Genomic DNA, 14,157 nt, shown 5'->3' on the forward strand with positions numbered 1-14,157 from the left:
GGATGGGTGAGTGAGTGAATGGATGTATTAGATGGATTGATGGTTGAGTGGATAGAATTGTTAATAGATGCATGGATGGATTTGTACATGGATAGATGGATGAGTGGATGGATGGAATGAGTGTGTCGGTAGATGGATGGATGGATGGAAGGATGGATGACTGGAAGGGTACAGGTGTTGAAGTATGGTTAGATGTATGTACAGTATGTATGTATAGGGGTGTTGATGCATGGATGGATTTGTACATGGATAGATGGATGAGTGGATGGATGAATGATGGACAGAAGGAATGATGAGTGGGTGAGTAACTAGATGGATGGATGGATGAATGGCTGAGTTGATGGATGCACTGGGGTGTTGAAATATGGTCTGATGGATGGGTGAGTGGATGGGTGGATGGCAGTACAGAAGTATAGATGGATGGATGGATGGATGGATAAGTGTATCACACTATTGTCATTTTTTACTGTTAACAAAGTGGGTCTGCTAGATTGATTGAAGGTGCTTTAATGCTGTGGAATTTACTAATCAGCTCAGAGAATTAATCACTACCATCAGATGCAGAAGAAGGCTTGATGGATGGATAGATGGATGGATGGACAGAAGAACAACGCAGGGATGACTAACATTTTTTATACACAGTATAAGCAGAGTAAATGTATTCACTGTTGATGGAGGAATGAATAAGCATTCCTGCTGAATCAGCTAATCAACTCAGAGATTAAATTACTTCCCTACCGGATGCAGGTAGATTGATGGACGGATGGACGAATGACAGGATTGTGAGCTCTATCCTTATATCCAATGCTGGCCCCCAACATTCATAGCGTGAATGTTCTCTCGCTCTTTTTAATAGGCCATGTCAGTTTGAAGAATGTATGCACTTTTGCTGTTGCATAATGGATTTCTGTTGTTAAATTGTCTCTTATGTCAATCATGGATTAGACTTGAGGGTAATTCATGAGACACTGTACATCACCATTACCCTCCCCCCTCCCTCCCTCCCTCCCTCCTTCCTTATGTCCATCTACCTCTATTTATGTTTCTCTCATTCTCTCCATCCTCCCTCTTTCTCTGTCTGCCCCCTCATCCAAATCTCGATCACGTATGATTGCGTAAGGGAGAGTGAGGAGCGTCGCACAACCGCTTGTCTGTCTGGGAAGAAGAGAAAGAGAGAGAAAGACTCAGAGAGAGAGAGAGAGAGAGAGAGAGAGAGAGCGAGAGAGAGAGAGAGAGAGAGAGAAAGAAAGACTCAGAGTGAGAGAGAGAGAGAGAAAGAGAGGGGCAGAGCGCAGGCTCAGTGAAAGCTCTTACATCTCCACTGGTACTGTGCAGGAGAACACACTTAAACCAGCTCTATCCGCTCTCGCACCTTGCTCATCTTCAGAAATATTCTTGCCTGAGGAGGATAGGTGATGTTTCATACCCATCGTCTGTAAAGTGGGACCACCAGCTAAACCTGGTGAAGCGTTGTTCGTCTGAGCCTGAGCTTTTGGAGGAGGTAGAAACACGTTTTTTTGGGGGGGTGGGGGGATATTTTGGAGCTTCGCTATATATCCACCTGGATCACCTGCACCTGGCGTGTGCCTTCTTTCTTTCTCTCTTTAAAATCTTTACAGCATTGCATTTTTTTTTTTTTTTTTTTGGTTCTTCACATCCAAAAAAACAAAACAAAAAAAAACCAAAACCATTTGCAAATGTTTAACTGGAAAATTTCACATGCACATTGCATGAGACTGGAGCATGCAGGTGTAGCTGTTTAAATTTTTTTTTTAAACAAACAAACAAACAAACAAACAAAAAACAACAATGACATCTGGTTAACATCGACGGCAGCAGCGATTTATTATTATTTATTGTTTATTTTTTTGCACCGGTATCGTGTTAAAAGCTGCATCCCGTGTACCGACTCGGAGTCAGGGTAGAGGAGCGAGAAAAGGTGGGTGACAGAGAAAGAGAGAGGGGGATAGAGAGAGAGAGACAGACAGACAGAGAGAGACACAATGGCCGCGATCGCGAGCTCCCTGATCCGCCAGAAGCGCCAGGCGCGCGAGTCAAACAGCGACCGGGTTTCGGCGTCCAAACGGCGCGCGAGCCCCAGCAAAGACCCGCGCTCCCTGTGCGAGCGCCATTTCCTCGGCGTCTTCGGTAAAGTGCGCTGCTGCAGCGGCAAGAAAAGACCCGTGCGCCGGCGACCAGGTCGGTCTTCGGTGTTAGCTATCTCTTTGATTTATTTGTGACCCGAAAGCAAAGAAGAAGAAAGGAGAAAAAAAGAAAAGAAAAGAAAAAAAAAAAGCAACCCATCCACCTGTTTAGAACTCACGTGTTGCGTATTTCCATCACGATATCCACAAATGCACGTGCTGGTAAAAAAAAAAAAAAAAAGAAAAAAAAAGAAAGTAACCTATATTGCATGCTTTCTTAATGCAAAACTGTTCAAATGCATATGATAAGTTGATGTGTTTTTGATGCATAGATTTCTGTCTTATTGATGCTGCGATTTTAAATGATCACGTGTTCTAGAAATGCATAGTAATTAAATCATTGCAATAGGCTATAGTTATTGAATCATGATTGCTACGAGAATTTTATTTATTTATTTATTTATTTTAAATGTAGCTGTATGTACGGATGCAATATATATATTTTTTTTCTTTAAATGCAATAATGCATTGTATGTTATGTCTTGATGCAATAGATCCTTATTGCTGGATCTCTGAGGCAGCTGTGCATGCATCACCTGCCCTCTTTGTGCTCTCTGTAATTCCCATGCAAAGCCACCACGTAAAGTTTGCACAGATGCTGTTTTAAATAGTGCAACAGTGCTATTTTGAAAATAGCCAGGCAGAGTGGCACCGCAGTGCACCAAGGCTCCCTTAGATGAAACGTTTTAATGGTAAATGTTTATCACAGAGAGAGAGAGAGAGAGAGAGAGAGATTGAGAGTGCCTTACTGCAGTGTGGGGAGGGATTTTGCGATCAGTTGCATCAATGAGCATGGTCTCGCTGCCCACCGAGCCACGCCATCGTCCCTTTTTTTTCTTTGCACAGGAAAAAAAAAATCCCCCGGCACGATGTGTGTAAAGGTGGGGCAGAGAGAAGGGAGGAAGAAATGTACGGCTTTTCTTCACCTCCTTCAAATATCAATTGCATGCATCTTATTGTGTACCATTAGCTGTGCAGAGAGAGAGAGAGAGAGAGAGAGAGAGAGAGAGAGAGACATAACTACCTCCACCTACCCAAAAACTCAACACATTTCAGGTTGCATTTAAAAAAAAAAAAAAAAAAAACAGCTGTTGCTGGAGAATCTGTGTGTAAAAAAATGCAATGTTGTTTTTCCTTCTCCCTGTAAGATGCACCCTCGAAACCTCCACAGGTGTCCCGTAAGGGCATCAGGCTAGGTCAGTACCTCAGCCTCCATCCGTGTGCTTTGTCTTTCTAGTCACCACTCCATTTTGAGCTCATGTCGATGTCGATTCCTTTTTTTATTATTATTATTATTATTGCGCTGGGGAGGGAGGGGGATAGCACTTGTATTACAACGGCAGACACACAGTGTTTTTTTTTTTTTTTCCTTATCTCGTCCCTCTCCCTGTCTGTGCCCTCAGTTTCTTGCTCCTTGTTTGTCTGGTCACCTCTTCCACATCTCCTCCTGAACCTCCCCCCCCCCCCCCCGCCCCTCCCATCACTTTAAATCTATCTATTTATTTATTTATTTAGGAAGTCGACTGTTCCACCGTTTCATCCATCTTTTCTGTGTGCCACTTCGCCCCTGGTTCTCTTATGTCCCGTCCTGCATTTCTGTAACGTGGTTGTTGTTTTGTTTTTTTTTTTTGTAAAGAGTATATCGCCGTGAGGGCTTCCCGTTGGGGAATGTGCCGTGTGCTGATGTTGTCATGTTTTCTGGTGACTTGACTAGTAGAGGTGATCGTTCGCCATTTCATAATCATAACACCATCTGTCACCGTGTTGTACCCAAAAATATAAGTGTCTGTTCATGCAGTGGGGCTCTATTAAAACATTAGACATGATGCACAGTGCACGCATACTGAATCATGCCACAAAACACGAAAATCACGCATTCGGGATGAGGACAGATCATTCGCACACACGCACAAGTCTCACACAAACACCCTAAAGACTGTCACTTCGTCCTCAGGTTAGGGTCATTTCCTCTGAGGTACCTTTTATTTACGGAATTCTAGTTTCATTGCCACTCCTGATGGGCTCATCGAAGTGACCGATAGCCCTTTCCATCTGTCCGACACGTCTCCGTCTCCATCAGATAGATGGAGTCAGTGATGAATGGCTGAGCTGTTTCTTTTTTCTCCTCAAATTCCTCTGATCTTGACCATCCGCTAAGGCTATGGGACTTCTCCGCATGCCTCGCCAAGTCACTCCCATGGTCCCTTTCACCCTCCACAAACCCACTTCCCAGCTCAACCATTTTAATCACACCTCCCTCCCAGTCATCTCCATCAGGAAACACCTGTCATTGCAGCAGGTGTTCTCCTAGTATCCTTAATGAATGACAAACAAGGCCCTGATAAGGGAATACCCCGGGAAATTCAATAATATACCATATAGTCACGGAAAGTAAACCCCGACACTCCAAACTCTCCCTTTCACATAAACCTAAAACGTCACGTGATGCATTTAGGGGTGGAGTCTGACGTTAAAACGTGGGTTTTGTGCTGGGGTGCGTCTCTTTTGTTTTGTCACTCCAGAGCCGCAGCTGAAAGGGATTGTGACCCGGCTGTTCAGCCAGCAGGGCTTCTACCTGCAAATGCAGCCGGACGGGACCATCGATGGCAGCAAGGACGAGAACAGCGACTACAGTGAGTATAACTTTTCTCAGGTATCTATCACACCTGGGTGCTTCAGTAGGAATTTCGAAACGATCCTGGATAATTTCCTACGATCGAGCGCATTACAGACTTTAAGTTTGTGTACCGTATAATGAGACCTCGTGATATAATGCATCGCTCGACACTAATAGTTTCGCTCTCAAGCTATTAATCAAATATCGGATTTCGGCTTTGGTGTCTAATATCACAACCGGCAGTCACTGGTGTAATCCCTCTAACAAGTGCAGAGATTTATAGTTTCGTGGTTTTAAAGTTACAGCTGCATACAATTGAGTAAATTGTGGGTTAATTAGAAGATAATTAATAGCGATGACATTAGGGAGTCGTTGAGCGCTTGGTTCTGATAGGACTGTTAGCCAGCTTGAACGTAAATCGTAATCGATGCATTTTGAACTGGGATGAGTTGAAGACGGACTCAATGAAGGAAAAAAACGCAGGATTCGCTCGACTCAATCTCGTATTGCCCGGGACCTGCGTTCTGAAAGATGAGTCATCCTTCCTCTGAGGACTCTCACCTCTAACCTAAGCGCCGACCTCAAAGAGGCAGATACAGACATGCACAAAATGGCCCTTTCCTCATGGAACCATTCCCTTGGCGAGTACCGTATGGCAGAAATAGACGGAGAAACAAAAGAAGTGTCTTTTGGGATGCCATTTTGAAGAGAAATATGTTAGACATGGTTCTTCTAACAAAGAACAGACTATTCGTCATAGCTGCAACAGAAGGAGAATGTGGATTCCCTCAGGAATGTAGCGACGGCACAACCTTTACGCCAAGAGCATTCGGACGATTGAGGATTCATCTCTGTCTCTGTCGTTATTTCAAAGCAGCGTTCTCTCCACGGGGATGAGGTCAGCAACAAATGAACACTACAGTACTTTTACAGAGTCATGCAAGCAATCTTTGCTGCTCTAACTGACTTTGGTGTAAAGTCGAGACACTGCATTGAATTTTTTCGAATATGGCCAGTTCCTTTCAGATATGGTAGTTCATCTAAAAAGACCAGGATATGCATAGCATCTAAGCAATGGAAAAAAAAAAACACACACACACACACACACACACACCATAAATTATGTTAAAACAATGCGGGGGAAAATGTGTTGAAGTAGTGGTGTGGTGGTGCAGGTTCTATATTTTTAATTATTTATTGAGTCAAATTGTTGAGGAAACAAAGACCAAGGATTGAGAACTTGAACTGTCAAGTTAAGATCTATGAAGCTTGTTCTGCAGAAAGACGGTGGTGGAATATCCTCGCACTATTCTTCAGATCTCCTGAACCGTAAACCTTCACCTGTCAGAGAGCTGTGTAGCTCGGAGAGAAAAGTAAATAATTCATCCGGTAAAAACCCCAAAAATATCCCGACCCATTTGTACTATGAATAATTCTCAATACGACGAGCTCGGCTGTGCTGTTGAACGCGCGAGACTGAGTCAGCGAGAATCAATCGTAGACAAACTTTGGCATTCGCGACCGAGCAACAGTGTTGATCGTCGAAACGGATAAAGCAGAGTTATAGATCGCTTCCACCTTGAAACGACTGACCTCTTGAACCCTTGATTGTGATGACGAGAAAAATAATGAATTTTCAAAGGGCCTTTCTGTCGGAGCACTCAGCAGTTCAGGGGCAGCAATGTGTCCTGCATACTCTATGTGCCCTTCTTGGCATTGCTGGCACTCTAAATGAAAATCAGATCTTGAAAGCAAATCATTGTCTAAATGACGCCGGAAAACCAAACTCGTTCATTACGAGGTCAGACTATCCGCGGACTTTCCCTTTGGTCTGTTACAAACTGAGTTTCGGGATCCGAGCGGGTGCACTGATTGGGTTATTTGCATTGCCTGTTAGCATGAGATGAGACCTTGGCTAGTCTGTTCCTGAAATCAAATGCAGAAACGAGCAAATCGGAGAGATTTAGCCAATTAGTGTCATGCAGAGAGAAGATTCATAATAACGCTGGTCCTGAAACCATCGCAAATTGAGCTTTATTTATATAAATGGCGTCTACGATGACAAGAAACAGAGCAAGTGTCATAGAATCAAGGCAGAATGGAGGAATGACAAGACCACTGAGTAAAATGCACGAGTTTATATGCACGTGAATTAGGAAATAAAGCATAAGTGAATGAGGTAGTAAATTAGCCTCATTAGTACTCAGGAGGCGGTGACCACAGTTGGCGTCCAGAGTTGCTGTGACAGTTTTAGGGCTCCCGGGTGGTGCAACACGATATCTTTCACCTCGTCGCTTGGACACGGAGAGTTTGAATCCCGAAGAGATCACAGCCGTCTCTGACCAGGAGTCCAAGAAAGCAAAATAGCCTGAGCTGTCTGGGTGCGAAGGTTGGCGTCCTCTCTGTCCTGTCAATCAGAGCAACACTGGCATGTTCTGCTGCCCTGTGAAGCAGCATGAGCAGCAGGTGGAAAAGAGGTGTTAGCTGGCTTAATGCGTCTCAGAGGAATCACATGCTGGCCTTCACCCCTTCCCGACTGCTGTAGTACGATCAGGGAAAGTTAGCGAGCGGCTGAGTCACACCCTAGACATGCAATTGTGTACTGTCAACTTTCCTTCAACACAAATATACTACAGATCCACTGCTTTCTGAATTGACAGGCAACTGGATTGACAGGCAAGTAGAGACGCCTTCTTGTCCAGATTGGTTGGATGGTGGTCCACATCAATCTATTTTCCTCATGTTCAGATCCTGGGGATACCACCATACAGACCCAGCAGATGTTTAATCGACAGCTGGCAGAAGTTGAATAGATTAGCCAAAAATTACAATTGTTTGTGTCTGATTTTAGAGTTCAGCCCAGGCAGAAAATTTAATAAAAATGAACTGTGGCTGTTACTAAATGCTCCACAATCTGCCATTGATGCCAGCAATTCAGTGACCTTGACTGCCCTGCTAATGGAACTGTAGAGGTTTGCGGTCATTAATCACAACTAATATAAGTTTCTCATGGTCCCCAGCCAAGTCTGCTTTGCTGATTGTGAGTCTGGACAGCATGGATAAGATCCAACTGGGAGGCAGGGTTTGAGGACGGATCGTCTCTTTGAATAGGCTCGGCAGCTGCCGCTAGTTCCTTTTTACTTCAGAGCTGTCTTACTAACAGATTTGTCAGAATAGATTACGGTTATCCCTTCCTGAATTGAGACGGTTCTGCCGGCATTATGTCTGACAGATCCTAGGCTTTGTGAAGGGTATAGGACTGGGATTGGATTGATGAAGTATTCTAAAAGTCTAAAGCTGAGCTGACTTAAACCAGCTATATTGAGGAAGTTTTTTTTTTAATATAGTAAAACATCATCAACGTAGTGAAATAAAGCTGAGATTTTATTGGAAGGTGTCCAAACCAAATTTGACAGCCGTAGATTGTGTTTCTCAGCACTAATTACAAAAACCTGAGATGTACAGTGGGGGAAATGAGTATTGGAGGTTTTTTTTCAGTAAAGATATTTCTAATGAGGTTATTCACATGAAATTTTCACCAGACATCAGTATTAACTCGAGTAATCCGGAAATATAAAGAATTCACAACATTAAAGTCCATAAATAAAGTTATGTGTAATAAAGTGGAATGACATGGGAAAAAAAGTGTTGAACACGCTAAGAAAAAGCAGTTCTCCAAGGCAAGGTAAGGCAAGGAACCAGCTGAGATCCGTAGTAAGTTAGTAAATTGATGGTCTATAAAAGGCTTTTTGTTACCAAGGTGTCACACAAGAAACATCTCATGATGAGTAAAAGCTAAGAGCTCTCCCAAGACCTTCTCAACCTTATTATTGTGAAACATATTAATGTAATCGGATCGAGACGTATTTCAAAACTTCTGAATCTTCCAGTAAACACCACTGGGGACATTATCCGCAGGTGGAAGCAACATCACTCCGTCATCAACCGGCCACGCACGAAGCTCCTTGCAAGATTTCTGACCAGGGAGTCAGAAGAGTAGCCCAAGAGTCAAGGACCACTCGGAAAGCGCTCCAGAAACACTTGGAGGCAGCAGGTGCCATCGTCACAGAGAAAACAATAGGCAATGCTCTCCACTGCTCACGCTCACCCGCAAGACTCCATTACGAAAGAAAAGGCATGTCGAAGCTTGTTTAAAGTTTGCTACAACTCATTCGGACAAGCCTATGAAATACTGGGAGAGTGTAGTCTGGTCAGACGAGAGCAAAACTGAACTTTTCGGCTGTCGTACTACACACCATGTTTGGAGAAGAGATGTCACTGCATATCACCCTAAAAACACTACACCAACAGTGAAGTTTGGAGGTGGAAGCATCATGGTGTGGGGCTGTTTTTCATCACATGGAACTGGCAGACTTCATATAATTGAAGGAACCTTTTACCGGGAGATTCTTGAGAAGAATCTGCTGCCATCCACCAGGATGATGAAGATGAGACGTGGGTGGAGCTTCCAGCAGGACAACGATCCAAACATACAGCAAAGGGGAAGCTCGATTGGTTTCAGAGGAAAAAAAATCAAGGTGTTAGAATGGTCCAGTCAATCACCTGACTCGAATCTAACTGAACAAGATTTAAAGACGATACGTTTTTATGAACGGACCAAAATCACACCTGAATACTGCGGAACATTAATTTCTTCATACAGGAAGTGTCGTGAAGCTGTCATTACAAACAAAGGCTTCTCCACTAAGCATTAAATAAATTCACTTAGCGTGTTCAATACTTTTTTCCCGTATCATTCCGCTTTATTACACGCAACTTCATTTATGGACTTTAATGTTGTGAATTCTTTATATTTCCAGATTTCTTGAGTTAATACGGATGTCTGGTGAAAATTTCATGTGAATAACCTCATTGGAAATATATTTAATGTTTAAAAACGTTGACGCGTCCAGTACTCATTTCCCCCGCTGTAACCAATCTTCACTTTAGGGGTAATGCTTGCCGCCATACTAGATTTTTTTTAACCAGGAATACACAGTGCTTGCAGAACTTTCCAGAAGCCCTCCTCCATGGATGTACCTGCTGATGTCCTTGTCCCCGCAGAGCAGTCGAGCTGCACTTTTCATCACAAGTGCAACTTCTCCTCTAGAAAATCACCTTGGACTGAGTAAGAACGGAACTTTCAAAAGGATATACAAAGTCCAGATCATCAAATAGGTCCTGGTGTACAAGCTTGTGTACTAGTGACCAGAAGGTTGCGAGTTCACCTCCTAAAGATAATAATTCTTTACCGGAACTGCTAAGATTTACGCTTGGTTGGATTATTCCTGTGGATTAAACAATACCTTCGGATTAACTAAATTTAGAGTAACTAAAACTCCAGTCAGAAATCTAGATAATGGTGATGATTTTCTCTGACTGGGCTTGCTCCATTTTAATAAAAATCTTTATTGCTAGGAGTTATTGATGTGTTTTGAGGAGATAATATCCTGTTCGGGCCAATTTATGCCCCGGTCCAACAGAAACGGATTGCTATTAGATGAGATTGAATCACCTCGGGGGGACAAGCACAAGTTGGCACTCATTCAGGGTGACTTATCTGATCCAGCAATAACTTATCACAGCTTCCCAAGAGATATATACATATATATATATACATATATATATATATACATATATATATATATATATACACACACACACACACATACAATTTTGTATCAGTGTTGCATTAGAATTTGCTGAGTCAGCTGTTTGTCAACTTATTTGCAGAGACGCCTAGCATCTAATTATCTAATGTTCCACCTGCTGTCTGCATTTCTAGCCCTTTTTAACCTCATCCCGGTCGGACTAAGGGTGGTGGCCATCCAGGGCGTGAAGGCTGGCTTCTACATTGGCATGAATGGAGAAGGCTTTCTTTACAGCTCGGTGAGTGTTGCTTGATCTCTTTCATCCACCTGCATGTGAATTATCCATTATCTTGTAGCACCTACATCTTCAGCACCCGATTATTCATCGGACGAGCGCACGTCCTCTCCTCGCTAACCTCCCTGCGCAGTCATGCCTTTGCAATTAGCATCTCCTGAATTTCGTTATCACAAGGTGACGTTTATATTTAAATATAGAGGTGCGTAATGGTTCGTTCGGTATCCTAGCGTTGTGCTGCACCAAACAGTGCAGTCCGGGTAAATCATGGGTTAACGCTCCTCTAGCCAGCGTTCTCCCTGTGGGCTCTTGCTGAGTTATGGTCGATGACAGGCGTATGCACTCTCTTCCGCATGCCGCTCGCCGGTCGAAACTCGGGAGTGTGTCGCAGTGAGCTACAACGCTCGCCGACTTGTATCGCGGTCAGTCACGAAACTCTTAATCCTGTTAAAGACTATCTCAGAGAAGCAGAGTCATCTCATTTCCCATAGCTGCCGGGCCACAACGGATTTAACGTTTTGATCAATATGGCGAGTAAACCGTGCGTTTGAACCATCCCAGGAGTGCCGATCTATCACAGTTACCTAATGAAGTCGCAACCGGATACGGTTTTGTAATGATACCGGGTATTGTGAAGACCAGAAACGCGTTATGGTCCTCAAACGTCAAAGGAAACCATTGCTAGCACTCGGAAGTTGATTATTTTCCAACAGCAGCACGTCCCGAGGTGTTTTATTCTCCTTATACCACGGCAATTTGCTAACGCTTGCACTTTTTAAAAACAATGAATTAAAGAATGACACATCATACAGCACTTCATGCTATCCCTTTATGGTTTCGTTTAACACCGTGGAACATCCACGAGAACGAAGTTCTTTAAAAATCTAAAACGAATTCATTTACGATCTATAAAGCATTAAAATATATAAACGGACACCACTTTTTTTTCAAGATTTGCAAGGTGACTGAGTATTTTACGTCAAGTTAATAACGCGCGAGACAGGAGAAGCTTCCTAAATCGCTAAGAAATAGTAACTAACACCGATCAATAAACAGGTGTCGGGACCGTCATACATCGAAGTGGCGTTTCAGTATTTACTCATCAACCCTACAGCGTGAAACGTTCTGAATGCTGAAGCGCTCTCGTAACAGGCTGCGTAAAATGCTGAGGCGTTTGATTACCGTACTCAGACGAGATATTCCGACGTGTTTTAGTAAAGGTGGTACTCCAAGTTTGGCCTTTGCAGTATCGAGTGTGTGTTCTGCTTGTTCGGGTTTTTTGGCAGGAGACTGGAGCACTTCACGCTAATGAGGAGCCACTTAGACGTTTTTTTTTTTTCTTCTTTCTGAAACAGCGAGCGCTGAGAAATACACTCTCTTCTTTTTATCGTGCCTGGAACACGCGTCACTCTCTTTATTGCCTCCGGAGCAATATTTTGAGATGTTTCCGTGAATTCTGTAAGTTTAAGGATGTCAGATGTGTTCTTGACCTGCGGGTTTTCTAAGCTTAAGCTATTGAATCCGAGCGTATCGTTGATGGGTGACTCTCGATGAGACTCTTGAAACCGAGTACTTCTTCTTTTTTTTTTTTATATATATATATATAAAGGTTTTGAAAACTGTAAAATAAAAACACGGTCGAAGACTAGCGTGCTCCCTTGGCTCGATGGCTTCGTCATCTAACAAAGCGGAAGTGACACCTTATGGTACTTATTATAGTGTTACACAGCATGATACATCTGTAATGTTTTACATGGGAAACACATATATAACACAACCAAAGGCACAAAAAATCACTAACACGCAGTGTCATGTCCATTTCCAGAAGACTCCACGAACTACAAACATGGCCGAATATAACTACACGTCCCGTATACTCGCACGACTCGGTCTAATTAGAGACACCTGTTCCCTAACACTGGCAATCACACCACACTACATATGGGACTCACACACTCACACACACACACACACACAGCAAATTGCAAAGTATTTGCTCAGATGCCGTTTGTCTCTGTCGTTATTAAGCCTTGATACCGTGTGTGTTTGTTTATCTGGTTTTGACTTTGTTCACGTTCACGACCTTGTCTCTTTGCCTTGCCTAGTTTGCCTGATCGATTGACCCTTGTGTGTCTCGGTGTATTGATTGCTGTCTGATCCTTTGGACTTGTTATTGTATTAAACTGCCAAATCTGCACTTGCTTCCGTCTGTGCCTCCACGACGTGACACACAAGTGTGCAAAATTAAAGTCGAAATCAGACAACAAACATATCTACTTTTGTTTTGTTTGTTTTTGTGAAGAAAGAAGGATGACAGCAAGGAAAGAAAGAAAGAAAGAAAGAAAGAATAACTAGTAGCAGAGAAAGAGAGAAGGAATTGAGTGCTAGAAGAAAAAAAGAAAGAAAGAAAACAAGCAGAGAAAGAAAGATAGAAATGAATGAATGAAAGGAAGAAAGAATGAAAGAGAAACAAGCAGAGAAAGAGAGAAGGAATTGAGTGCTAGTTGAAAGAAAGAAAGAACGAATGAAGGAGAGGATGAAGGAACGGAAGAATGAATGAGAAAAACAAGCAGAGAAAGAAAGAAAGAATGAATGAATGGATGAATGAATGAATAACAAGCAGAGAAAGAGAGAAGGAATTGAGTGCTAGAAGAAAGAAAGAAAAAAGAAAGGAAGAATACAAGCGGAGAAAGAGAGCAGGAGTTGAGTTCTGGTTGAAAGAAAGAAAGAGAAAGAAAGAAAGCATGAAAGAAAAACAAGCAGAGAAAGAAAGATAGAATGAATGAATGAAAGGAAGAAAGAATGAAAGAGAAACAAGCAGAGAAAGAGAGAAGGAATTGAGTGCTAGTTGAAAGAAAGATATAATGAACGAAAGAAAGAATGAAGGAACGGAAGAATGAATGAAAGAATAACAAGCAGAGACAGAGAGAAGGAATTGAGTGCTAGTTGAAAGAAAGAAAGAATGAACGAAAGAAAGAATGAAGGAACGGAAGAATGAATGAAAGAATAACAAGCAGAGAAAGAGAGAAGGAATTGAGTGCTAGTTGAACGAATGAATGAATAAAAGAAAAAACAAGCAGAGAAGGAAATCAATAAAGAAAAAAAGAAAAACAAGCAAAGAAAGAAAGAATGAAAGACAAGCGGAGAAAGAGAGAAGGAATTGAGTGCTAGAAGAAAGAAAGAAAGAAAGAAAGAAATTCAGTTAATTTCAATTCAATTCAAATACATAACGCAGAATCTAATTACATTTTTTTTTACCCAAAATGAAATTTAAACAGTATTATTTCCCCAGAATAATCTTCGTATAAATATTTTACAGGCACGTAGACCTTTGGAAAACGTTTTAGAGCGTGAGCCATCGTGACTAAGCGAGGTGTCTCGGTATCAGCAGCTGGCTCGAACATTTTGTAATGAATCGTTTGAATCATTGAATCATTGAATCATTGAATC

General features: G+C 42.4%; 1 protein-coding gene across 1 annotated transcript in view; it reads left to right on the forward strand.

Moving 5' to 3' along the window:
- The first annotated feature begins 1,473 nt into the window (after window positions 1-1,473).
- The window catches only part of fgf12a (fibroblast growth factor 12a), a 26,503-nt gene continuing 13,819 nt past the window's right edge, over window positions 1,474-14,157 (forward strand). The window contains exons 1-3 of the mRNA XM_053651921.1: window positions 1,474-2,199; window positions 4,727-4,837; window positions 10,607-10,710. Coding sequence (XP_053507896.1) covers window positions 2,004-2,199; window positions 4,727-4,837; window positions 10,607-10,710 — 411 coding nt within the window. The 5' untranslated portion in view covers window positions 1,474-2,003. The remainder of the gene's footprint in view (window positions 2,200-4,726; window positions 4,838-10,606; window positions 10,711-14,157) is intronic.

The sequence above is a fragment of the Ictalurus furcatus genome, chromosome 20 (assembly GCF_023375685.1).
Source record: "Ictalurus furcatus strain D&B chromosome 20, Billie_1.0, whole genome shotgun sequence".
NCBI classification, from domain to species: Eukaryota; Metazoa; Chordata; class Actinopteri; order Siluriformes; family Ictaluridae; genus Ictalurus; species Ictalurus furcatus.